The sequence below is a fragment of the Sminthopsis crassicaudata genome, chromosome 2 (genome assembly GCF_048593235.1).
Source record: "Sminthopsis crassicaudata isolate SCR6 chromosome 2, ASM4859323v1, whole genome shotgun sequence".
NCBI classification, from domain to species: domain Eukaryota; kingdom Metazoa; phylum Chordata; class Mammalia; order Dasyuromorphia; family Dasyuridae; genus Sminthopsis; species Sminthopsis crassicaudata.
The window spans coordinates 682,832,888-682,857,003 of record NC_133618.1 but is presented as its reverse complement, the minus strand read 5'-3'; the positions used below and the strand labels follow the sequence as shown (position 1 = coordinate 682,857,003).

General features: G+C 60.0%; 1 protein-coding gene across 3 annotated transcripts in view; it reads right to left on the bottom strand.

Annotated features, from left to right (window-relative positions):
* Positions 1-24,116, bottom strand: part of ADGRA1 (adhesion G protein-coupled receptor A1) — a 223,240-nt gene that overhangs the window by 90,156 nt on the left and 108,968 nt on the right. For all 3 annotated transcript variants that reach the window (XM_074297219.1, XM_074297221.1, XM_074297220.1), the window contains 5 exons: positions 22,387-22,551; positions 21,063-21,261; positions 20,302-20,451; positions 16,910-17,071; positions 13,552-13,731 (listed from right to left, as the gene is read on the bottom strand). In XM_074297219.1, coding sequence (XP_074153320.1) covers positions 13,552-13,731; positions 16,910-17,071; positions 20,302-20,451; positions 21,063-21,261; positions 22,387-22,551 — 856 coding nt within the window. The remainder of the gene's footprint in view (positions 1-13,551; positions 13,732-16,909; positions 17,072-20,301; positions 20,452-21,062; positions 21,262-22,386; positions 22,552-24,116) is intronic.

The window sequence follows — 24,116 nt, the reverse complement described above, 5'->3', positions numbered from 1 at the left end:
AAACCAACAGGGCTGTGTCCAGTGCAAACAACTCCAATGTAATTGCCAGATGATGAGAAGAGATTTAGAAAGCGGTAAATAGAAGGTAATTAAATAGGTTAACTGCTTGTATTTCTTCAGATGGAGAAGGAATCAGATGGGTGCCAACGAGTCGTATTTGCCTTGTCCATCAGAGAGAGACAGAAAAAGAGAAAGACCTCAAAACAAAGGAGAAAATCTAAGAAACATCTGACACTGAAAGAGCATGGATAATAAGAAGACTGTTAAAGAACTTTAAAACCAGCAGGAATAATTGAATTTCCTAACACAAGATGGGACTAATGGACAATGGACTTATGGACATTTATAAATTTTCAATTTATGATTATTTGATCATGTTATTTGTTACATACTTCTAGTGTTATGTTACTATGTTACTGTTACTATGTATTTATATAATCTATGTAATTATGTATAATGCCTCCCATATTGATGGATTTATGTTTCAAGGTCATGACCACCCTATGTTCTAAATCAAAAGAAAGGGGGAGATGTTAGGTTCTTACTAAGTGCTAATGAGATAATAAGATATTAGGTTTTTACTAAGTGCTAAGTCGGTACTTGACAATTCTCTAGTTCCGGCTTTTACTTGTGAACTCCTGGGGAGGAGCTTGCTTAACTAGGAGGAACAAGTTCATTGGTTGAAGTAATTTTTCCCGGAAGCCCTTGCATTATCCCATGTCCATTCTCTGGGAGGATAAAAGAGGGTGGCACTGGAAAGATGGGGGGTCTCTGCTCTAGGTCAGAGTTGAGGTGGCTCTCTGGAGGAAGAAGTCTCTCCTCTAGACCAGAGAGTGATCGGTAGTTTCTGGAGACAACAGCACATTACACCTCATAAAGGCCAGGCTGGATCTATGACCCAGGCTGGACAGGAAAGGTGTGCTCCCTCCTCCTGCTTCCTACCCCTCCCACTTCCCACTCCCACTTCCCACTCCTGCTTCCCACTCCGCCCACTAGCATACTTGCTCCTGAGGGCTACTAGGTTTTATTGCACCGCTTTATAAAGGAGGGCTCTTGGCCCATTTGTGCCGTCTGCCCTCCCAGGCGTTCCTGTTCTCACCCTCCTGGAATAGGGGCCTGTGATGCCCTTAGGGTCCTGGAAGTGTCCCCGAAGTCTCTCACACTGTCAGTTACAAGCCCAGCTGGAGTGTTTCCATTAAGGGCCCAAGTCACTTTTTAGAGAAGGGCACGAGGTGCTCAGGCTTGCCCACACAAACTTCTCCCCAGTTCTGGGGGACGCTCTCCCACCCGGCCATGGGGAGGAGGGGCTGATGGGGCGAGTCACCCCGGGGGACACAGAATCCCACAGTCACAGTTGCCGGTCCCGGAAGTTCTCCTGCTGTGGGGCTTGCGCCCCTCCCTCAGAGACTCTCCCCTTCTTCTCCCAAGGCCTCTCCTGGGCAGGCCCCGGTGAGACGGCCTCCTCTGCACCTCCAGTGGTTGCCTTGTGACCTCCATGTCCAGAAGTTGTTCCTTTTTCTGGCTCGCTGCCGAGTTTCCCCCAGTTCCTTCAGGCTCCGGGCCTGGCTGGAGTCCGGCAGTCCCATCTGATGCCTCCTCTCCACGTTATTCCTGGAAAGGAACGCGCGGCCCATGCGCGGAGGCTCTGCAGCTGCTCTCCCGATCCCAGCCGGCCCCGGCGGCCAGATCTCCGGAGCCAGGAGCAGCCTCTGAGAAGCAGCTGGGCCGGGTCCGAGGCCCCATGCTGCCCTCCGCCAGGGGACCTGCTGGGGGGGGGGGGAGCAGCGGCTCGGTGGGCTGCACACAGCTCTGCCCGGGGTCCCAGGCCCCACGCTGCCCACAGGCTATTTTCCTCTATACTTTCCTAGCTGCTCTCCTGGTCCTGCTGAGGGATCCTGCAGAAATCCCCCGGAAATCCGCCTTCCCAAGGAGGGCGGGAGCCTGCCCTGGATCCCTTTTCTTCTGCATTTTCAGAGTGACGATGACAAGAAGAGTCATACCAGCCCCTTTATTAATTACTGCCAGCTGTAATAACAGGATGCTTCAGTGCTGACACCTCCCTAAGTAGATGAACACTGTGATTACATGAAGGAAAAAACACAACTTTCTCCTGCTGAAAGATCGTAGGGAAAGAGAAAGCTGCCCCCGGAACCTCAGCCTGCCTTGGGAGGACCAGATGCAGCCCCCGGCCTCTCGGGTCTGGACCAGGCTACCAGCTCCCCGGCCTCCAGGGCAAAATCCAGCAACTCCAGCCGGCCTTTTAAAGGCCCGTATGGAGCTTCTGCACTCTCCTCCACTCTCCATCCCTCTCTTCACCTTCTCCACTCTTTGGAGGGCTCCTTGTCCTCCTCCATCCCCTTTGTCCTCCTCCCGTCCCCCTTTGTCTTTCTCCATCTCCACTTCCACCTCTCTCCGCTTCCCTGTCTCTGTCTCTCTCTGTGTGTCTCTGTCTCTCTCTGTCTCTGTCTCTCTCTTTGTATCTGTCTCTCTCTGTCTCTGTCTCTATCTCTCTGTCTGTCTGTCTGTCTCTCTCTCTGTCTCTGTCTCTATCTCTCTGTCTCTGTCTCTCTATATCTCTGTCTCTGTCTCTCTCTGTCTCTGTCTCTGTCTCTCTCTATCTCTGTCTCTCTCTATCTCTCTGTCTCTATCTCTCTGTCTCTGTCTCTCTCTGTCTCTGTCTCTCTCTGTCTCTGTCTCTCTCTGTCTCTATATCTCTGTCTCTGTCTCTCTCTGTCTCTGTCTCTCTCTATCTCTGTCTCTCTCTATCTCTCTGTCTCTATCTCTCTGTCTCTGTCTCTCTCTGTCTCTGTCTCTCTCTGTCTCTCTCTCTCTGTCTCTGTCTCTCTGTCTCTGTCTCTCTCTATCTCTCTGTCTCTCTCTCTGTCTCTGTCTCTCTCTGTCTCTCTCTCTCTGTCTCTCTCTCTGTCTCTGTCTCTGTGTCTCTCTCACACACACACACTCCGAGGACACACTGCACACTGATGCACACATGTTCTCATGCACACCCACCCTTGACGTCACATTCCAGCGTCCCTAAGAAGGGCCTCGAACACTGCTACCAGTGCAGTGGGAGACATCTGGCCCCCTGTGGGACGGCCCTTGTTGGGGCTCCTCCCTAGCAGCTATCCGCTCCCCCCACCACAAGAGCTTCACAGAACCCTCAGTCTCCTCCCATCAGTTCCGGCCCCTCCCCCTGAAACCCTTCCCTGTTCCAGAGTGCCCTTTCTGCTTCTCCAAGCCTCCCTCAGTGGCTTTTCTCCCTCAGTCCCAAAGCCCCCTTGATTCCACTTCCGCCTGTCCCTCTCCCCACTCCCCGGTCAGGGTCCTGGTCCTGTCCTCGGGCCGTGTCCCTCGCCGGCTTCTTGCCTGCTTTCTCCCGCTCCTCCCATTGTGTTCCCAAAGCCCAGAAGGCCAGCCTGGGTCCCTATTTCCCCATTCACCACAGGCTCTTCCCTGGGACTGCGTCCCCACCCTCGCTGCCCCCTTCGCTCCCCCGGAGGCTCGGGGCAGGGCCTCCCTCCACGTGGAACCTTCTGCCCCCACGCTGTGAGTCCCTCCCATCACGGAGCCTTCAGGTTTGCTTTTATGCACCTTATATTACTTCTCTCCATACTTGTCCCACCCCCAAAATGCTTCCCTCCCTAGCCCCGGCCCCAGCTGGAAGTCAGCTCATTTCAGGAAGTGACTAAATTTTTTGTCTCCCTAGGACTTAGTATACAGTAGGTGCTCGATCTATGCACACTTGGTAGTGTGTTTCAGTGACTATGGCAGCCTCACTGTCAGCAGTCCTTGCTCGCATCCCTCTGTTAGAACCTCTGGGCTGAGCTGGATCCCACTGGTCCTAGTGGACCCAGAGCAGACACAGGAGGGTTTTCTAGGTTTGGGCTCGCCTCCGTTTCCCGGCTCCTTCCAGCTTATCAGGTGAGGCTTCATCTCCCCCCCCACCATGGGCATTGAAGAGTGGATGCGCCACCTGAATACACTTCCCCCCCAGCCGCTCCCCCCTCCCCCATAGCAGGTCCCCTGGCGGAGGGCAGCATGGGGCCTCGGACCCGGCCCAGCTGCTTCTCAGAGGCTGCTCCTGGCTCCGGAGATCTGGCCGCCGGGGCCGGCTGGGATCGGGAGAGCAGCTGCAGAGCCTCCACGCACGGGCCGCGCGTTCCTTTCCAGGAATAACGTGGAGAGGAGGCATCCGATGGGACCGCCGGACTCCAGCCAGGCCCGGAGCCTGAAGGAACTGGGGGAAACTCGGCAGCGAGCCAGAAAAAGGAAGAACTTCTGGAGATGGAGGCCACAAGGCAACCACTGGAGGTGCAGAGGAGGCCATCTCACCGGGGCCTGGCCCAGGAGAGGCCTTGGGAGAAGAAGGGGAGAGTCTCTGAGGGAGGGGCACGAGCCCCGCAGCAGGAGAACTTCCGGGACCGGCAACTGTGACTGTGGGATTCTGTGTCCCCGGGGTGACTCGCCCCATCAGCCCCTCCTCCCCATGGCCGGGTGGGAGAGCGCCCCCCAGAACTGGGGAGAAGTTTGTGCGGGCGAGCCTGAGCACTTTGTTCCACCCTTAATGGTTTTTTCTGACGTCATCACATCAGAGTCCATTCACAAGCATACCTCAGTTCGTGCATGTGCCCCAGTGACAGAGGCAGTTCTCCGGCAGTTCTCCAGTGTTACAGATAACATTTTCCTATCTAAGATGCAAACAGCTTAGCCTTAAATAATATATATTTCCCCGCTTCCCCTTCTGTGCTTCTCTTAAAGCCTGTGTTTGTAGATTACAGTTTCTGTTTAGTTCTGGGTGTTTTTCCAATAGAAATGATTGAAAGTCTATGACTTCCTTGTAGCTCCATCATCTCCCCTGAAAGATGATGCTGAGTCTGGCTGGGTAGTTAATTCTGGGTTGAAACCCCAGGTCCTTTGCCTCCTGGAATATGGTTTTCCAGGCCATTCAATCTTTTATTGCAGAAACTGCCAGGTCCTGGGTAATCCCTGCTGCTGATCTTTGATATTTGAATCATTTTTAACCGGCAGCTTGTAGTATTTTTCCCTTGAGATTATAGTTCTGGAGTTTTACAACCGTGTTCCTTGGGGTTTTCCTTGTGGGATCTCTTTCCAAAGGTGATTGATGGATTCTTTTAATGAGTATTTCCCCCTTTGTTTCTAGAATATGGGGGCAGTTTTCTTTAATGATCTCTTGAAGAATGCTATCCAGGATCCCTTTTTTTTTGGTCATGGCCTTCAGGTAAGCCAATAACTTTAAATTTTCTCTTCTGGATCTATTTTCCAGGTCGGCTGTTTTTTTCCAATGAGGTATTTACATTTCCTTCCATTTTTTCATTATTTTTAGTTTGTTTGACTGATTTTTGCTGTCTCACAAAGTCATTAGCTTCCATTTGCCCTGTTCTAATGTGTGATTTTCTTCAGTCAGCTTTTGTATCTCTTTTTCCATTTAGTTAATTCTACTTCTGAAGGTGTTATTTTCTTCAGTGAACTTTTTTCTTTTGCGTTTGGACAACTGTATTTTTTAATGAGTTGTTTTCTTCAGTCAATTTTTTCTTTCTTTTTTCCAAGCTTTTGACTCTCTCATTTTTTTCATCTCTCAATATTATTTGCTTTTTAAAGTCTTTTATGAGCACTTCCAAGAAACCTCTTTGGGCTTGATACCAATTCATATCTCTCTTTGAGATTTCCTCTGTGGACATTTTGTCCTGTTTGAGTTTGTGTTTTGGTCTGCCCCATCACCGTAGCAGCTTTCTATGATCAAGGTTCTTTTCAGTTTATTGCTCATTTTCTTTCCTTTTCTTTTGGTATTTCCTCTTTTTTTTACTTTTATGGTTGAGCTCTGCTCCTGGGGCAAAGGGGATGCTGTCCTAAGCTTCCTGGGCAGTTCTGAGCTTTAGCTTTGAGCACAGGGGACCTCGTGTTTGCAGGGGGTAACTTTGCCTGCTCTTTTCAGTAGATAGCCTGGTTTCCAAGAGTGTGCCTTCTGAGCTGGCTCTAGAGGCTGCCCCACTGGTCTGCTCCTCTACTGAGTCAGTTCTGAGAATCTTAGTTGCTGATTGCTGTGATTAAGACCCTCTCACGAGCTTTTGCAGAGTCTGTCTGATCTGAGCTGAATACTGACTTTTCTTGAAATTTTTCCAATATATCTTGAGCTGGAGAGCAGTTTCATTCCACCATACTCTGTTCCGAGGCTTGGTTTCATGCTGTTTTTGAGGGAAACTAGGAGAGCTGGAGCAATTTCCTGGCTTTATTCCACCCTCTTGGCTCCACCCCCAGAAGTCATTTCTGTTTCTCAGACTGTCTTGGACCCCCTCTTTTTCTCCCTCCATACAACTTCCCTTGGTGCTCACATCAGCATCCCTGAATTTAATGACATCTCTAAGCTAATGATTCTCAAATGTACTTCTCCTGTCCTATTATGGTCTGCTGAGTGCAGAACACATGTGTCCTTCAAATAGAACTCCTCTGTCTCTTTGTGGATGTAGATATTGGACCAGCCTAGGAGCCAGGCAGCATGTCAATCAGTCAGTCAGTCATTTGTTAACTATCTACTCTGTGCCAGACACTGTGCTAAGTACTTGCAGGGACCCCAGCTCCTTCCTCCTTAGATCGTTTTCCCATCAATTGTTCTTAATCCCAGTGTTTTCTTTTGGAATGCTAATGTAAAGTTCCACACTGACTTTCAATGAACCCTGTTTTGTGGGTTTCAGTCTCTTGTTTCCCAAATGCTGGAAACTTCACTCAGTCTTTGATTTCATTAATTATTCATTCCAACACAGAGAAACCTGAGACTTTTATCAACTTGTTTTTTATGCATGCCATTGATTGAAATGGGATTTCCCTTAGGGTAGAAGTTGGAGCCTTGGGGCACTCAATTGAAGCTGTCCCTTCACATAGCACCATTGTTTACATATCCTAGGTTTAGAACCTTGGAGTATCTTTGATTCATCTTCTTTCCCAGTTATTCCCTCAACTCTCAAATCTAAGACGTTACCAAGTTTTGTTGAGTCTATTCTTTGAGCTTTTTTCAAACCTGTCACCCTCTCTCTGAGACGGATGCCACTGTCACCTTCCTAGTGCCTCTATTTCTGTATCTGTCTGTTTCTCCCTCTTTGTCTCTGTCTCTCTGTTTCTCTTTCTCTGTCTGTCTGTGTCTGTCTGTTTCTCTGTGTCTGTATGTCTAAGTCTCTCTCTCTCTCTCTCTCTCTCTCTCTCTCTCTCTCTCTCTCTCTCTCTGTGTGTGTGTGTCTCTGTCTCTGTCTCTCTCTCTGTCTCTCTCTGTCTCTCTCTGTCTCTCTCTCTCTGTCTCTCTCTCTCTCTGTCTCTCTCTCTCTCTGTCTCTCTCTCTCTCTGTCTCTGTCTCTGTCTCTTTCTCTCTTTCTCTCTCTCTCTCTCCCCTCCTCTCCTACCCTCTCACTCTCTTCCCTTTTCTTCCCCCTTCAGTTCACAGATGAGAAAATGGATGCTCAGATAAGTCATATGACCTGCAGTAGCAACAGAGTTAGAAGACGGTGCTTGTGCTTCCTGCGAGTGTTCCCCAAGTCTATTGGACTGGTGAAAATTTGTCTTTTTTGATAAATGACATAAGATCCCATGGGCTTCATCCCCTGGTTCTGCCTGGACTGCTGACATCCAAGGGGAGTCTCAGTGCCAGTTTCCCTGCTTTTGACTAAGGCATACAGGGTCCCTTTGTTAAATCCATTTTGAATTTGACAAATCTTTCAGGCCATTACAATAAGAAAAGCTCTTGTTTGTCTCTTCCCCAATGTCTTTATCCCCTTGATTTATTTATCCTGAGGCTCTTTATGGGCAGGTCCTGACCAGGACACTTAGTGGGCTTGAGGAGGGAAACCCCCCTTCCTGAGCACCCCACTTTGGAGCATTCTGTCAGCCAGATCGAGGGCTGTGTTCCCACTCCCTGGGCATGCTCGGAGAATGGATGCTGTGAAATTCTATTAGTAAGCACTTGCATCAGGGTTATGCTCATTACTGTGCCAGGAGCTTTTTATCATCTGATTGATTAAGCATATATGCTGTTATTAAACAGACCACTGCCCGAGAGGGAGCACTGCTGCTTGGCATCCCTGGCTCCAGATGCATAAGTCCATCCCATAACAAGCTCTGGTGGTCTTCCAGCATCCAGCCTATGCAAAGAGCAGGAGAATGTGGAAGACATTTCACTTGACTCATTTCCCAGGTCCCTGAATTCATGGATGAGCAGCACTTGGCCCCGGTACCCAGTCACCAGCTGTCACATGTCTGGCCACCCTCAATTACTCCCGGAGAAATTTCTGCCCTTTTTGGACCCTCAGAGGGACCCAATCCATCTTGTCTGCGGAGGTACAGAGGGCAGATCTTTTGCACATACACACCAAAAGCCACAAAGAGGATTCCTCGAGAAGCAGCAAAGGAAGAAGTCATCCAGTCCAAGGACAGCTCCCTAAGGACCATGGGCATCGCCCCCGGACCATGGACAGCGCCCCAAATGTCCATAGGCAGCACCCTGAAGAGCAGGGATAGCTCACCAAGGACCATGGATAGCGCCCGGTCTAAGACCAGGTGGTCAGAAGAACATGAGGCTGGGCCAGATTCCCAGAGAGGCGGGGCGGCAGAAACAAGAGAGACCCTCTCATTATTCTGTCTCCTTATAACTTGTCCAGATGGTCCCCAGCCCCATCCTCCCCAGGCAGGTGACCCAATGGCCTCGGCACAATCCTCACAATCCTTAATGGCTCGCAGCAACCCTGAGCAAGTTCCCAGGAGACTGAAGCTGACACAGAGTCCATTCAGCTGAAAGGAAATCAACCCTGGACCGGCTGCCCTCCCTCTGCCAAGCCCAAAGTGGAAGGTGTGCTGTCCTGGGCTCCTCCCTCTCCTTGACCCCAACTAGCCAATCAGGGGAGCTCCCTCCCTTGACAAAACCAGCTTCTAAGGAGGCTCAGGAGGAGCGAACCAGGCCACAGGAATGAGGAGAGCTGGGGACAGTGCTCCCCCGGATGTGAAGGGGCCAGGGAGGCTTACTGGGAAAATCCATCTTTGCCACCAAGAGGAGGGAGGGATCCGTCCCAGCACTGGCCTTCAGGGCCTCCTCGGGGCTAATGGACTCCGGCTTAGCCTGAGCAGCAGAGAGAACTGTTGTTTCCGAGGGATGAATGAGACTAAACCCGGTCAGCCGAAGCAGGGGGTCCTGTTAGTTCTGAGATCGTTCCAGGTCTTCGTCACAGAGACCGGCCCCTCCCCCTCGGGGCCCCATTTTCAGAGGCGGGTTCCCGGCGGAGAGGCCGGGAGGATGGAATGAGGAGCTGGGGCCTGAGCACCTGCTGCCCAGCTCCTCGGACCTCCCGGGGAACTGAGGGACCCCAAGCTAAGACCAGATCCAGACCTGGGCGCGGAATGAGAGAAAGAACAGCCAGGGCTCCACATGTGCTCCGTGGGGGAGGGGCCTGGGAGGGTCTAGGATCCCCACTTTGCAGAGAAGGAAATTGAGAGGGGAGTGCCTCAGACGGGGGGAACTGACCCCTCAGTCAGCTCAGCTTTCAGGCCCATGGGGGGCAAGGGCAAGATGGCTCCTGTCACTCCGGGAAGGGTCCAGCCGCCTCCTCCACACGCGCTGAGGCAGGGGTCCGGGTGAGCCTGGCAGAGGATGGGCAAGACGCTGAGAGGCGTGGTTTAGGAAAGGATGGAGGCCAAAGCATCCGCACCACTAATGATAATTATACAACTGGCATTTATGCAGCACCTGCTATATGCTTCATGCAGACTCTACATGCGGCCCCCACAGTAACCCCGGGAAAGCGGTGCTCTTCTCCTTTCCGTCTTACAGATGAAGAGGCTGAGGCACCGGGGCCTCACGTGGCTCAGCTACTAAGTGAATGAGGCAGGATTCGGACTGGTCCTCCCGAGCTCTCCATTACTGATGGAGAAAGAGATCTCTGCTCACCGTGAGCCCGGAACGCCAGCACAACTTCCATGTCTGGTCTTGGGATGGGAACTTGTAGCATGAGTAATGTCCGTAACGTACAGTCTTCAAATGTTCCCCGGACACAGAAGGGGTCACGGGAGAGATGGAGCTCAGCCCTGCCTCCGGCTGCCCTCTGCCCACCGCCCACTGGCAGGCCGCCCATGTGGGAAGGGGCCAATTTGTGGCTGTGGCCGGCAGACTAGCAACTAATTGGAGCAAAGGTAAAAATTAACATCGCCTTAGAAGAAGAGAAAAAGGAGCTTGGGCGGCTCCAAGACCTCGCCCCTGTACGGCTCTAACGCCTTTCACTCGACCAGTTGGAATGAGCTTCCAGCAGCCCCCGAGGGGGACGGGAAGGCCAGAGAGGCGTTGGACCTGTGAGAAGAGGTCTCAGATGGAGCCCCGCTCAGGCAGCCAGCACTTAATCAGCTTGCCAAGCGGATGCCCCGTAGGCAGGGCCCATGCCAAGAATCCGGCCTCCATGGGATCGCCTTGAAATGGGGCCATCCGAAGCTAACAAGCACCAGGGCAGCCACACCAGCAGAACCGTTATACCGAGTCTGCAGAGGGATGGGGGGGATCTAGCTAAGCCCAAGCATCTCAGGGGCCTCAGTTAATGAAGCTGTTAGAGCCCACAGATCCAAAGGGCCAGGTCAGAGATGACGGAGCCACCAGTGGGACCCTTGAGACCATTGGGGTCCCGATGCACAATATGGTGATGGGGTACAGATCTCGCGAAGGCCAGAGAGCAGCAGAGCCCTCGGGGGACGTCTCAGAGCCGTCATTGGGATCCCCGAGACCACCAGGATCCCTGAGACCACCGGGATCCCTAAGACCACCAGGATCCCTGAGACCACCAGGATCCCCGAGACCACCAGGATCCCTGAGACCACCAGGATCCCCGAGACCACCAGGATCCCCGAGACCACCAGGATCCCTGAGACCACCAGGATCCCCGAGACCACCAGGATCCCTGAGGCCACCGGGATCCCCAAGACCACCAGGATCCCTGAGACCACCAGGATCCCTGAGACCACCGGGTTCCCTGAGACCACCGGGTTCCCTGAGACCACTGGGTTCCCTGAGACCACCGGGATCCCTGAGACCACCGGGATGCCTGAGACCACCAGGATCCCTGAGACCACCAGGATCCCTGAGACCACTGGGTTCCCTGAGACCACCAGGATCCCTGAGACCACTGGGATCCCTGAGACCACCGGGTTCCCTGAGACCACCAGGATCCTCGAGACCACCAGGGTCCTGATGCACAATATGGTGACATGGTACAGATCTCAAAGGCCCTCGGGGTGGTCTCCTTCAGCTGCCCCTTAACTAGCTCCCACCCCATGGTTCCCAATTATGTAAGTGCCCGAGTTTTCCTCCCAGCAGGACGGCCCCTTTCGGTTAGGCTCTGACCTCATTTAGGAGACCTCACTGTGCCGGGCACGGCCCTGGCTGCCAGAGAAGCCGAGGCCTTCGCAGACTCCTTAAAGCCCCCAGCATCTGCCTGACCCTGGCGCTTCCCGCCCGCCCGACTCCCCCCTTTCATGCGCACTGTTGTCCCTAAGGGGCAGCTTCCCCCCGACCTCGCCCGGCACAAGCCGCTGTCAGGAATCCTCGGGCCCAGGCCAGGTGCCCCCCCACAGCCCCTCGCCGCCCCCCCGCCCCGTGCTGATGCTCTTCCACATTTTGGGCGGTTTCTGCCCCCCCCTTCCTTCTCCTGGCCAAACATCCCTCGCCCCTCGGGATTTCCGGCTCCCTTCCTCCAGCACCTCCTCTATCCTCGTCCTTGTCACACTGTGGAGTCCAGACCTGACCAGCCCTCTGGGGAGAGCCGGGCCGGGGGCAGCTGGGCCTTTAGTCCTGAGGTGCATTTACTCCCACGGGGTCGGGAAGACCCGGCTTCCGTTCGGCTTCAGGTACGATAAAGAGTGGGAAGTGCTCTGTGAGCCTCCCAGGAGGGGGCGGCCCTGCCCCCCGCCCCGGGTTTTAGGCTTGACCTCTCACCCCCCTCTTGCCTGTCTTCTCTCCCTGTGAAAGGCTCTTCTGAGTCCCAGGGGGCGACAAGCCCCTCCCCCAGCCCCTCAGGGCCCATCCTGCGCTCAACGTGAAGCCTCCATCAACGCAGGAAGGAGACGCCTCCTCCCCGGCCCACGGCTGCTCCTGGTTCTGGGGGCACAGAGACCCCTCGCTCTGCCCCACCCCCTTCTGCCTTCACACACACAGACACTCACCCCCCCCCCATTATTGAGGCCCTTCCCCACAGCACGGTCCCTGCCACAAACAGGGCCGGGCCACCGCTCAGCCGTGGAATCACTTTCCACCCCCCTCGAGGCCCCGCCGAGCGCCTGCGGCCCCTGCCCCGTGTGGACCACTCCTCCTTTCGCCCCGTTGCCAAGGGCAGGGCTGGCTTGACTTATCGGTTGTAATTCTCGGGGCTCGTGTGTAGCTGAGGCGGGAGCAGCATCTCTTCCGGGGCGTTTGGGCGTCAGGGACCCCCGCGAGGGCCCCAGAGCCCGGCCTGCGCCTCTCCCCCCGCCGGGAGGTCCAGGCCCCGGGCGCCCGCTCCCCCAGGAAGGAGGAGGCAGCTGGGCTGGGGAAGAACCAGAGCCGGGGGCCGGAAGGGCCCTGAGAGGGGGGAGGCCGCCCGGCTGCGCAGGGTCTCCGTTTTCTGTTCTAATTTATTTAGATTTAAAACAATCTATGCTTAAAACAGATGGTTTTGTTTCCATTGTAAAGCGCCCTGGGACCAGAAATCCTGGCGGAGAAAGGCAGAGGCGCCTGCGAGGGGGGGGGGGCACAGGGGTTATTGCCTCGCTCCTGAGTGTGGAGCCCCAGCTGCCCCGTCCACCAGGGCTGCTCCCCCCCCCCCCCAGCCTGGGCCGCCCGGCCCTTCCCCTTCATGGACCCCACCTGGCCAGCTCCCCGGGACATTCTGGTCCAGGGAAAGCCCCCGGCTGAGCCTCGGGCTGTCCTCCCAAAGCTTCCCCTCAGACCCAGCCCGACAGACTCTTCCAAGGCCTGGGGGGGGCTGGGGGGGCCTCGGGTGGCTCTTTGGCGAATTTCCCGACTACTCGGAGACCCAGGCCCTGCCTTGGACATCTACGAGCCGATCAGAGAGTGTCCCTTAGAGGCGCGTGCTCCCGCACCCCAAACCGGGAGAAGAGGAGCCCAAGGGTCCGGCGCTGACCCGGCCCCAGCCTGGGAGGGGAGCGAGGCGGCCGAGGGCCAAAGCCGCTCTTCTGCTAGGAACATCTCCAGGGCTCCCCGAGTCTCTCTTTGCAACGAGCTCCACAAAAGGCAAAATGACGTTTCCCACTTATTTTCGGGGTGCCACCCGAGAGGGGAAACGTGGGCCGGAGTCCTTTCGATCGGCCTCCCTGCCTGGGTCGCTCTAGAACTTCTCAGGCCCGGGCTCTGGACCAGATGAAGCCCCGCCCCCATGACCGTCCCACAGACGGGCAGGGATGCTCCGGCATGTCCCCTCCCCGGCTCCCCCGACACTGGACTCTTTGGCTCGCAGAATTCTGATGTTTGGCGGGAAACGCCAGACCCGGGGTGGACATTTCGGTCCCGCCGGGACCTCCTACCTGGGCAGGCCGGTCCTCCCCTCCGTGCCACGGTGCTCCGGAGCCGTCGCACTTAAGGCTCAGGGCCCCTTCGGGATGGAGGCCGCCCTCCCCGGGCGCTTTCTGGAGGACCACACAGCTCATCCCTCTGAAGCTTGAAGGCTGGAGGGCCCGGGCCTCGAGCGCTATGTTAGGGGAGACCTGCAAAAGGGAGGGAGAAGGGCCTGAGTCTCCCCCGACGTGGCCCACGGCTCCAGTGAACGCCCACGTTACGGCGGGCAGGTCTGCGGGGCGGGGAGCTCACGGCCCGGGGCTGGGGAAGTCAGTCTGCAGGCCCAGAGACTCGCCCCCCGCGCCCCTGGGGGGACTTCATGGGCTCACCCCCCTTGGCCCGGGAAATGGGTCCCACCCCGGCCTTCGGCAGCCTCTGCTCCCTCTCGGGCTGCCGCTTGTGCGGGCCCCACTCTGGCCGCCGGCTCTCCGGCCCCTGTCTTTGTCCCCCCCAAGTGGCTCTTCTGGGGGGCTGCGGCTGCGGATCCCGGCCTGGCCCCCAGCGGGGCCTCTGAAAGCGGAGCCGTCGGGCGTGTCTCCTCCCTCCCCGAGTTTAAAGGAAATCATGTTTCCAACGAGCCAATTTACTGCTGCTAATTACGGGCTGGCTGCCATCCAGAGGAGCAGATGAGCTGCCATCCTGGGAGAGGCCGGGAGGCAGCCCCAGCTCCGCGCCAGCCAGACACAGCCGGGCCGGCGGAGTGGGGGTCCCCGGGCGCGCGGCAGGGCCCCTTCGGAGAGCCCCATCCCTCCTCGGGCTCCTCCGCGCCCGACTCCGGCTGCTTCGTTCCCTCCAGGGCGCCCAGCAAGCATCTGGCCCTGCCAGCTGCCCCCTTCCCCCCCGCCCCGTAGTACCCAGCACTCCGTCGCCTAAGCCGCCTCCCCAACATGTGGGGCTGATGGCGCTTCCCCCGCCCCAATGACGGCGGGGAGTCACCTCCAAGGTCCCGGCGGGACCCCCCCTCGGGGCTTCACGCCCCAAACCCTTCCCTACTCGGCCGGCTGGTGACCGGTCTCCTGGCTCTCCCCCTTTCCTCACTCGGGGGGCACTCCGGCTGCCCCCCTGTGGGGGACCCTCCGCTGCACCTCCCGGCTCCCTTTCTCGGGGCTCCTGAGTGCTCCCCCTCCGCCCAAAGCTGGCCAAGCTCATGTGGACGAAATCTGTCTGCTTGGCTTGTTGCCGCCCGGGGCCTCCAGCTCTTAGCCGAGGGCTGGCCCCCAGCAGGTGCCTCGTGCACTTGGCCGGCAGCAGGAGAACTCTCGGGGCTCCATGGGCCAGGCTTTGTGCCGACATATTTACAAGTCGTCCCCAACCCAACGGCCGAGATGCTCTTTTATCCCCATTTGGGGGAAACTGAGGCAAACCTAAGTGCAGAGATGCACCCGCTGCTCCCCCCCCCCCAAACGCCCCTTCCCGGGAGCCCAGCGCCCCTTGCAGGGCTGTGCCAGCCTGGGATTTGTTCTCTTCCCTGGGCGGCCACCGGCCTGGTGCTGCCCTCTGGACGGAGGACAAACCCCCAAAGAGCCAAGAGAGTGACCCGCCCTCCCCCCACACCCACTAATCTTCATCTGAGGCGAACCCGGCACCTTCGGTGAGAGTGCGACAGTCTCCCCGCTCTCTGTGGAGGAAGCCCCCCCCCTTGTTCCTGCAGCCAATCCCCGGACCCTCCCCCCTCGCCCTCCCGCCCTCCCTCCTGAGGGTTGGCTCCCCCCTCACTCTCCCCCCTCCTCCGCCCCCTCCCTCTCTCCCTCCCTCCCTCTCTCCCCCCTTCCTTCCCCCCCTCCCTCTCTCCCTCCCTCCCTCCTGAGGGTTGGCCCCCCTCCTTCCCCCCCCTCCTCCCCCCCTCTCTCCCCCCCTCTCTCCCCCCTCCCCTCCTCCCTCCCCCCCTCCCTCCCTCCCTCCTGAGGGTTGGCTCCCCCCTCACTCTCCCCCCTCCTCCGCCCCCTCCCTCTCTCTCCCCTTCCTTCCCCCCTCCCTCTCTCCCTCCCTCCCTCCTGAGGGTTGGCCCCCCTCCTTCCCCCCCTCCCCCCCCCTCCCTCTCTTCCCCCTCCCTCCCCCCCTCTCTCCCCCCTCCCTCCCTCCCTCCCCCCCCACCCTCTCACGTCCCGGCCCCTCCCGGCTTCCCTCCCCTGGCACACAGACTCCCCGAGTGCCGTCTGGCAGCTGCTCCCCATCACCCACGCCCACCCACTTTCTCCCTTCCTTGAAAGCTGCTTTCGGCTTCCCCGCCAGACGGAAATGGCTCCCAGAAGACCCGCCGTCTCGGGGCTGTAAGTGGAGTGCGCCGCCCCCACCCCGGGTCCCGCTGGCGCCGGGGCCGCCCTCGCCTTCCGTGGCACAGCCCCCCCCCCCCCCCCCCCGTGGCCGGGTACTGGACCCATATTAAGTCCCTTCCCCGGGTCCCACCCAACCCGTGGGTCGCCGTGACTTCCCATCCTCTTCTCCAGACTCTTCCTCAGCCGCCGGAGACTCAGCGACCACCTTGGATCAGCCCCAGCCACGGGGACCTTACCGGCCGCCCCCCCGGGAAGGGAAGCCGCCCCCTCTGTCCATCCACTCAGCCCTCGCTCAGGCATCCGTAGTTCTTCCTCCCGGCCCCGTAGCCATCCCTGCCAAGCCTTGTTAAAAGACCCTCCCATCCGCTCCCCTCCTTGTTGGTCAGCAAGCATGGAGGCGTTTATTGTGCCCCGTACCCTGGGCGAGCCACGGGGAGGGCCAGAGGTCAAGGCCCTGGACGCTCTGGGGTGTCCGAGCCGGGCCCTGGGCCCATGTTCACACTGACTCCTCCTCCCCATGCCCTCTCTGAGGGTCCGAGTTCTCTGAAAGGCCCCTCGAGGTGCTAACCGTGCTCCTCTCTTCCAGCCAGGAGTCAGCCTCTGGCTCACGGTCCTCCCCAGCCCCCAACACAGATGTCCTCCCTTGGGGTTGCCAAGGGAGGAGGTGAAGAGGGAGGACGGTCGTCTTGGGAGCGTCTGACAAAGAAACGGGACCCTGGCGTCCGGGGGAGTCAGTCCAGTGACAAGCAGGGCCCTAACCCGGGCCGGCCCCGGATCCAGGGGCGCCGGTGCCCACAGCACACGTGCACACACGGACACACACGTTGGACATTCTCAGGCCCGTTCTCTCCCAGCACACGCACTTCAGAGACACCTGGGGCATCATGGGAGGGGCTGTTTGGTGCAGCAGAGCCCTTGTGGCCCCCAGGGGAGTGCCCAGGACCCCGCTGGAGCTGGGCTGCCTGGCACTGGGGCGGGCAGCGCCCCTCACCACGGCTGCCCCCTCCCGCTGTGGCAGCCAGCAGATGCCAAGGAAGTCCGCAGAAGGTACCTTGGATACGGTGGGCACGCTGGCGCTGGGCGCCCGCTCGGCCACGCACTCGAGGCAGCGAAGGGCTCTCGTGCAGGCTCCGTCTTCTCTCTGCGCCGCCCACAGCGCGTGGTCGCCCACCAGCATCAGGTTACTCGCGATTTGGACCAGGGCGTCTCCGAGCTACGGGAAAGAAGCCGAGGGCTGTGTTAGAGCCCACGTGGGCCCGCTCCCCCGCTCTGCGCCTCAGGAGGAAGAGAACCAGCCCAGGAGCAGAAGGGCTCCCGGGCCGGCCTCCGTGGGAGGGCTCCCGGGCCGGCCTCCGTGGGAGGGCTCCCCGGCCGGCCTCCACACGATCCTGGCCGAGATCCTTCCTCTCCCTTGGCCAGACGAGGGGCTGAGAGATGCTCTTTTCCAAGTCCCCCTCCCTCCCTCCCTCTCCCAGACCCAGGAAGCCGAGAGGTTCCGTTCAAACGGACTGGGCCAGCCCGGCGAACCCTAACGTGGTCTTTAATCCAATCCAGTAACCAGCCATGAAGCGCCCACTAAGTGCCAGGGCTGGAGGAGGGCTCGAAGGCCCTGGACGGAGCTAAGGATTCTCCGAGGGTGAGGGGCACTCTCGGCAGGGGATGGGGTGCAGAGGTCTGGCGGTGGGAGAAAACCTGTTGTGTCTAGAGCATGGCCGGGGAGAAAGCAGGGAGAGTGCGTGGGGAGCACTGGGCAGTCCTCCCAGAGAAAAGCTGGGAGAGCCGGAGAAGGGGCCCGGGGCGGGGCGGAGGGGGGCCATGGAAGGCCTGGGCGCTGTCGGGAGGCGGGGAGCCACAGGGAAAACCCTGCTGACTGGAAGGTCGGCGGTCTCGGCCACAGAAACAAGGACTAGGGCCACGGGGGGATGGGCTCTGCTCCCAACAAGAAGCCGACTTTTGGACGCCTCGGAGCAGCCAGGTGCGGATGCTCAGCAGACGCCCGGAGCCGCGGGCTCAGGACAAAGACTGGCGGGATGGAGCCCGGCCGGGGAGAAATCACGGCCGGAGAAGAGAAAGCTCGGCCCGGCGGCCCAGAGCGCGGCCGGAGCAGGAAAGCTCGGAGAAGTCCCGGCTGGGACGAGGAGGAAGGAGTGCGGGAAGCCCCCCGAGGAAGCGGGACTCCGGGAGGAGGACACGCTCCGTCCGGCCCACTGCAGAGGGGAGCCCTTGTCAGGGGCTCGGGCTCCCGCAGTTAAGGCATCCAGGGTTTGGACAGAGCGTTTTGGCCCAGTGATGGGGTCAGAAGCCAGAGTGCAAAGGGAAGAGGGATGAATGGGGCGTGAGGAGGTGGTGGACGCCGGGGCCTCTCTGGGACTGGGGGGGCTTGGGGCCCAGTGAAGGCTTTGGGCTCTGCCCCAATGGAGGGACCACCTGCTTCTCGTTTCTGAAGGAGGCACCGGGCAGCTCGGCCGCGTGGGAGGAGGCCAGCTACCAGCGAGAAGGGGCGGCAGGAAGGCGGCTCCCCCGGGCAGTGGCGGGAGGCCGGAATGAGGGACTGGGGTGCGGGGGACGGAGCGTGTGATGGGCCCAGATTCTGAACTCCAGGACGAGGGGCGGCGCTTGGAAAAGTGCCGTGGGGATGGCCGGCCTCGGTCGGGAGCAGGGGCCTTCCCTCCCAGCAGAGCTGGCCCGGAGGCGTCGGGCACATGGGTTTGGGGAGGGAGGGTTAGTGACAGGAGGAGGGCGAATGGGATCCCGTTGTGGGGGGTGAGGGAAGGCGGTGAATCCAGGGCAAGGGGGGGCACCAAGGGGCAGCTCCCCAGTGCATGAATCCGCCCCGAGTCGGAGCTGGGGTCTGAGCAGTGGGGGCAGCGATGGGCCCTTCCAGGCCCATCCCTGCCCGGGGAAGCCCGCGGCTCGCTGACACTCGCCTCCTCGCTTCCCGGTCTCCTCCCATGTTCGTACTGACCAGGCGAAGGGCAGGCGCCCGTGGAAGGGAGAATGGCCAGAATGAGCCCCCGCAGCCCCGCTCGCCTCCGGCGCTTGTTTCCCGTCAGTGCCAGTGGGCAGCCCCCCAGGCCCCCCCGAAATGACTTCTCTGCCAGCCCGCTTTGTCTCAGGAGGAAAAGCACCGAGGTTAAACCGCTCGGTGTAAGAAGCCTGGGGCGGGGGCGAGCGCCCAGCCCTGCCCCGGCGGCCCCGAGCTCATGCCCAGCACAGGCTTGTCTGCCCTCTGCCCGTGCCAGCCCCGCTGGGGGCACCCCCTCTTTGGACTCCCTGGAAGCCCAGACCTGCCCCAGGCAGGGGAGGGGGGCCTCCCGGCGGGGAGGGGAGGCAGGGGAGGGGGGGCAGGGGAGGGGAGGCAGGGGAGGGGGGGGCAGGGGAGGGGGGCCTCCCGGCGGGGAGGGGAGGCAGGGGAGGGGGGGCCTCCCGGCAGGGAGGGGAGGCAGGGGACGGGAGGCAGGGGAGGGGGGCCTCCCGGCGGGGAGGGGAGGCAGGGGAGGGGGGCCTCCCGGCGGGGAGGGGAGGCAGGGGAGGGGAGGCAGGGGATGGGAGGCAGGGGACGGGAGGCAGGGGAGGGGGGCCTCCCGGCGGGGAGGGGAAGCAGGGGAGGGGGGGCCTCCCGGCGGGGAGGGGGGGCAGGGGAGGGGGGGCCTCCCGGCGGGGAGGGGAGGCAGAGGAGGGGGGGCCTCCCGGCGGGGAGAGGAGGCAGGGGAGGGGGGCCTCCCGGCGGGGAGGGGAGGCAGAGGAGGGGGGCCTCCCGGCGGGGAGGGGAAGCAGGGGAGGGGGGCCTCCCGGCGGGGAGGGGAGGCAGGGGAAGGCTCTGGCTCGGCAGCTACAAATAGTCACTTTCTGAGGAAGGGCCTGAGATGGGGGGCTGGGTTCCCTGGAGCTCGGGGGGGGGGGGGGCCGCCGTCAGACCGAATCACAGTGGCCACCGCTCAGGCTCCCCGGGAAAATCCCCGAGCGACCACAACCCGGCCTCCTGACCCCGGCGGCTTGTGGGCCCCGAGAGCCCGGGGAATCGGGCCTCCGTCCCAGGTCTCGGCCCCGGGTGGGGTCATTCCAGGCGCCCGGACATCCTCGCGGGGGAGGGCAGGGGTCTCTGGCGGCTCCCTGACGGGCCACCACGGCCCGGGAAGGGCCATTCCCCACTCACCCCCGCTGCTCTTCCCTTCCCCCACTTGTAAAATGAGACCAGAGACCCCCTCCAGCCGCGGACGGGTCTCCTCTGTGTTCCAAGCAGACGATGTGCCAGAGGGAGGCACGAGGCGGGTCCGGGCCCCTCCTGCCCCGTGTGCTGAGCTGTGACTGCCCCCCGGCAAGCTGGGTCATGGCCGGTCATCGGCACTCCTGGCTCTAGCCCGCTGCGGGGACGGTGTGGCTGTGCCCTGGCTCTGCTCGCCCCCTCCTCCCCCGGACGCTTTGCCAGCGGGAACGCCTTACTTCCGGGACGTCCCCCACGAAGGCCAGCAGCTTCTCCATGATCTGGGCCAGGTGGACGACCTCCGTCTTCCCCGCGAAGGGAGAAGCCGCCCCCGTGTAGAGGGCCAGCCGGGCCGAGAACTCTCCCGCGTTGGTGACGTTGACGTGCATCTGAAAGGACACCAGAACCGACGTCACCCGTCACCTGTCGTTCGCCGGGCGCCGGGCCGCGTCTGGGGGACCAGGGGGCTCGGGGGTCGTCCTCCCCTCCTCACCAAAGCCTCCGGTTTCTGGGACAAGACCGGCCTCCCCCGAGTCAGAAACTCCAGGGGCTGCCCCAGGAAGGAGCCCCTTGGCAGACGGCAATGGGTCAGAGAAAACCGAGCGCCCAACACGTGCCCCCTGGCACTGCGCTGGGCACGGAGTGGATGCCATCTTTTCTCCTGGGCTCAGAAAAGCCCAACTCAGATGTGGGGGGACCTTTACCTCCTGTGGGACCAGGGGCAGGGGGAGCGCCTCCCTGACTACTGCCCGTGATGCGCTTTGGGACAACTTGGGGCGGCCTCTGGGCTAAGAAAGGCTCTTTCCCCTTAAACTTCCGAGCCAGGAAGAGGACGACGTAGACTTGGGCTGCCCGGCTGGTGCTTCAGGAGGCTCCAGGAAGTCAAAGCCCCCAGGGAGAGACCCCGGGTCCCACTGTAAGTTCTACCAGGTGAAAAAGTCAGTGCTACGGATCCGCCTGCGGTCCGCCGCTCCCACCCCCAGGGCGGGGGCTCACCTACCGTGGCAAAGGCCCAGAGCACTTGGACGACTTCCTGGGAAGAAGGGCACTGGGACAGGTCGGCGTCCTCCCAGCGGCCGGCCGGGCCGCACCTGCGCCGGGCCCTGGGCTCCTCGGGACTGCCGCGAAGGGACACCAGGCTCAGGGAAAAAGGCAGGCACGGGAGGGAGGCGGCCACCCCCGCCAGGGTCCTGGGCCACCTGGAGAAGCAGAAACATGGAGAATTCAGTCCTCCCGGGCGCCCGGAGGAGCCTCTGGGGAGCCCGAGGGCCACAGCCCGAGACACTTCGGGGCCTTCGAGGCCGGGAAATGTGGCTCAGGAGGAGCCCAGGGGCTCAGGTCCTCCGTGAGAACGGGGGACCGCGGGCCCAGACCTGGCCGGCGTCGCGTGTATCTGCGGAGCGCTTTTCCGAGGCCTCCCAGTACCCACTCGGGCCTTCCTGACTCGGGCGTAAAGAAGGGGCTGCTGGGAAAAGCTGCTCAGGCCGAGTGAGAGAGCGGTTCTGGAAATCCGTTACTGCCCCGCCTTCGGACGAAGCCGAGAACTCCCAGAAGCCTTAGTCGGAGCTCCCGGCCCGGCCGTCTGTGTCAGGGCCCGGAGACAGTGACGGCCAGCCGCCCTGGGCGCCCGTTCCGCGAGGGACCCAGGAGGCTTTTATTGGAGAGAGAAGGCAGGCGGAGCCGAGGGAAAGCTGGTGGTCCCAGGCCCGGTCCCCAAGGCACAGGGGAGGGCAGAGGGGCCTAGAAGGGGGACTGCATAATGGGGGGTCAGCATTCCCCAGGACCGCACCCCAAGGTTGCACTCCGGGCCCTCATTTGTGCCCCCTCCCCGGGGGTGCAGCCTCCGACGCCCCACAGAACCCTTCAGTTGGGAGCCGGGAGCCCCCTGGCTTTTTGGGGGATGCTCCAAGAGGAAGCGTCATCTAGGGGACGAGGAAGGAGTGATGGGAATCAAACGTGAGATGGAAAGAACTGGGGCGGGGAGAGTTCCCCGTTTGGTGGCCATGGCCAAGTCGCTCTGCCCCCCGGGACCCTCCGAAAGTCTTTTGTGCGCTCAGAAGTGCTTCCAGAGAGCAGCCGCGTCAGCCGTCAGTGCCTGCCCAGCAGCTCTAGTGCTCCTGGCACTGTGCGCCTCCCTGCGCCTGCCCCCGGTGGGCACCATGTGCTTCCCTGCCCCTGCCCCTGGTGGGCACCGTGCGCTTCCTTGCCCCTGCCCCCGGAGGGCACCGTGCGCTTCCCTGCCCCTGCCCCCAGAGGGCACTGGTCACGGCCCTGCCAGGCGCCCCCTCCCAACTCCCGCCACCAGCAAGAAGGCCGCAGCCCACCTGAAGTCCCCCTTCCTCGTCCAGAGCCTCTCCGGGGGGCAGGAGGGCGCTGTGGTCTCCAGCACCGTGATCTCCACCCCTTTGGTTCTGTTGCCGTAGGCGTTGCTGACCCGGCACTCCCAGGATCCCGCAGCGTCCGTCCCGATGCTGCTCAGAGTGAGTTCCCTGAAAGGAATAAATGAGCAAGACGTCAGGGAGGCCCCGGCGCCGAGGGGGGCGGTGAGTGCCTGGAGGCAGGGTCAGGCCGGGGATCCGGGGGCGTCCTCCGTGGGGAGGCTGAGCCCGGCTGGGCGCGGAGCCCGTGAGACGACGGCCAGTGGCTGTGACCTTGGCCACGTGCTCCTCACGCCCGGGGTGGGGGTGGCACTTCCAAATGCAGCCGTGGGTGCCCTGGGGAAGGGGCCGTCATCGCTGCTGGGACACAAGGGCACATTCCTCCCTGCAGGGCATGGAGAGACCCTCTTATTCCCCACCCGACAAGGAGGGCTCCCACGAGCCTGAGCTCATTTCGGCCCAAGCAGCTCTAGTGGGCGAGGCAACGTGCTCCAAGGCAAGGAGGTTTTACACACGAAATAACAGCGTCAGCCTCAGAGACTTGGGGCCCCTTAGAGCCGGCCCGGGGCCAGGAGAGGCTCCCGCAGTCCTCGGACCACAGAGACCAGGATGGCCAAGAACCCCCTCCTACACACACTCGTTCTGAGGAAAGGGAAGGTATGAGTGTGTGTGTGCGAGAGTGTGTGTGTGAGTGTGTGTGTGTGTGAGTGTGTGTGTGTGCGAGAGTGTGTGTGTGAAAGTGTGTGTGAGAGAGTGTGTGAGTGTGTGTGTGTGTGAGTGTGTGTGTGAGTGTGTGTGTGTGAGAGTGTATGTGTGTGAGAGTGTGTGAGAGTGTGAGAGAGTGTGTGTGAGAGTGTATGTGTGTGAGAGTGTGTGAGAGTGTGTGTGTGAAAGTGTGTGTGTGAGAGAGTGTGTGAGAGTGTATGTGTGTGTGAGAGTGTGAGAGAGTGTGTGTGTGTGAGTGTGTGTGTGAGTGTGTGTGCGAGAGTGTGTGTGTGAGTGTGTGTGTGTGTGAGTGTGTGTGCGAGAGTGTGTGTGTGAGTGTGTGTGTGTGTCAGTGTGTGTGAGTGTGTGTGTGAGTGTGTGTGAGAGTGTATGTGTGAAAGTGTGTGTGAGAGTGTGAGAGAGTGTGTGTGAAAGTGTATGTGTGTGAGAGTGTGTGAGAGTGTGTGTGAGAGAGTGTGTGAGTGTGTGTGTGTGAGAGTGTGTGTGTGAAAGTGTGTGTGTGAGAGAGTGTGTGAGAGTGTGTGTGTGAAAGTGTGTGTGTGAGAGAGTGTGTGAGAGTGTGTGTGTGAAAGTGTGTGTGTGAGAGAGTGTGTGAGAGTGTGTGTGTGTGTGTGAGAGTGTGAGAGACTTGTGTGTGAGTGTGTGTGTGAGTGTGTGTGCGAGAGTGTGTGTGTGAGTGTGTGTGTGAGTGTGTGTGCGAGAGTGTGTGTGTGAGTGTGTGTGTGTGTCAGTGTGTGTGTGAGTGTGTGTGTGTGTGTGTGAGAGTGTATGTGTGAAAGTGTGTGTGAGAGTGTGAGAGAGTGTGTGTGAGTGTATGTGTGTGAGAGTGTGTGAGAGTGTGAGAGAGTGTGTGTGAGAGTGTATGTGTGTGAGAGTGTGTGAGAGTGTGTGTGTGAAAGTGTGTGTGTGAGAGAGTGTGTGAGAGTGTGTGTGTGTGTGAGAGTGTGAGA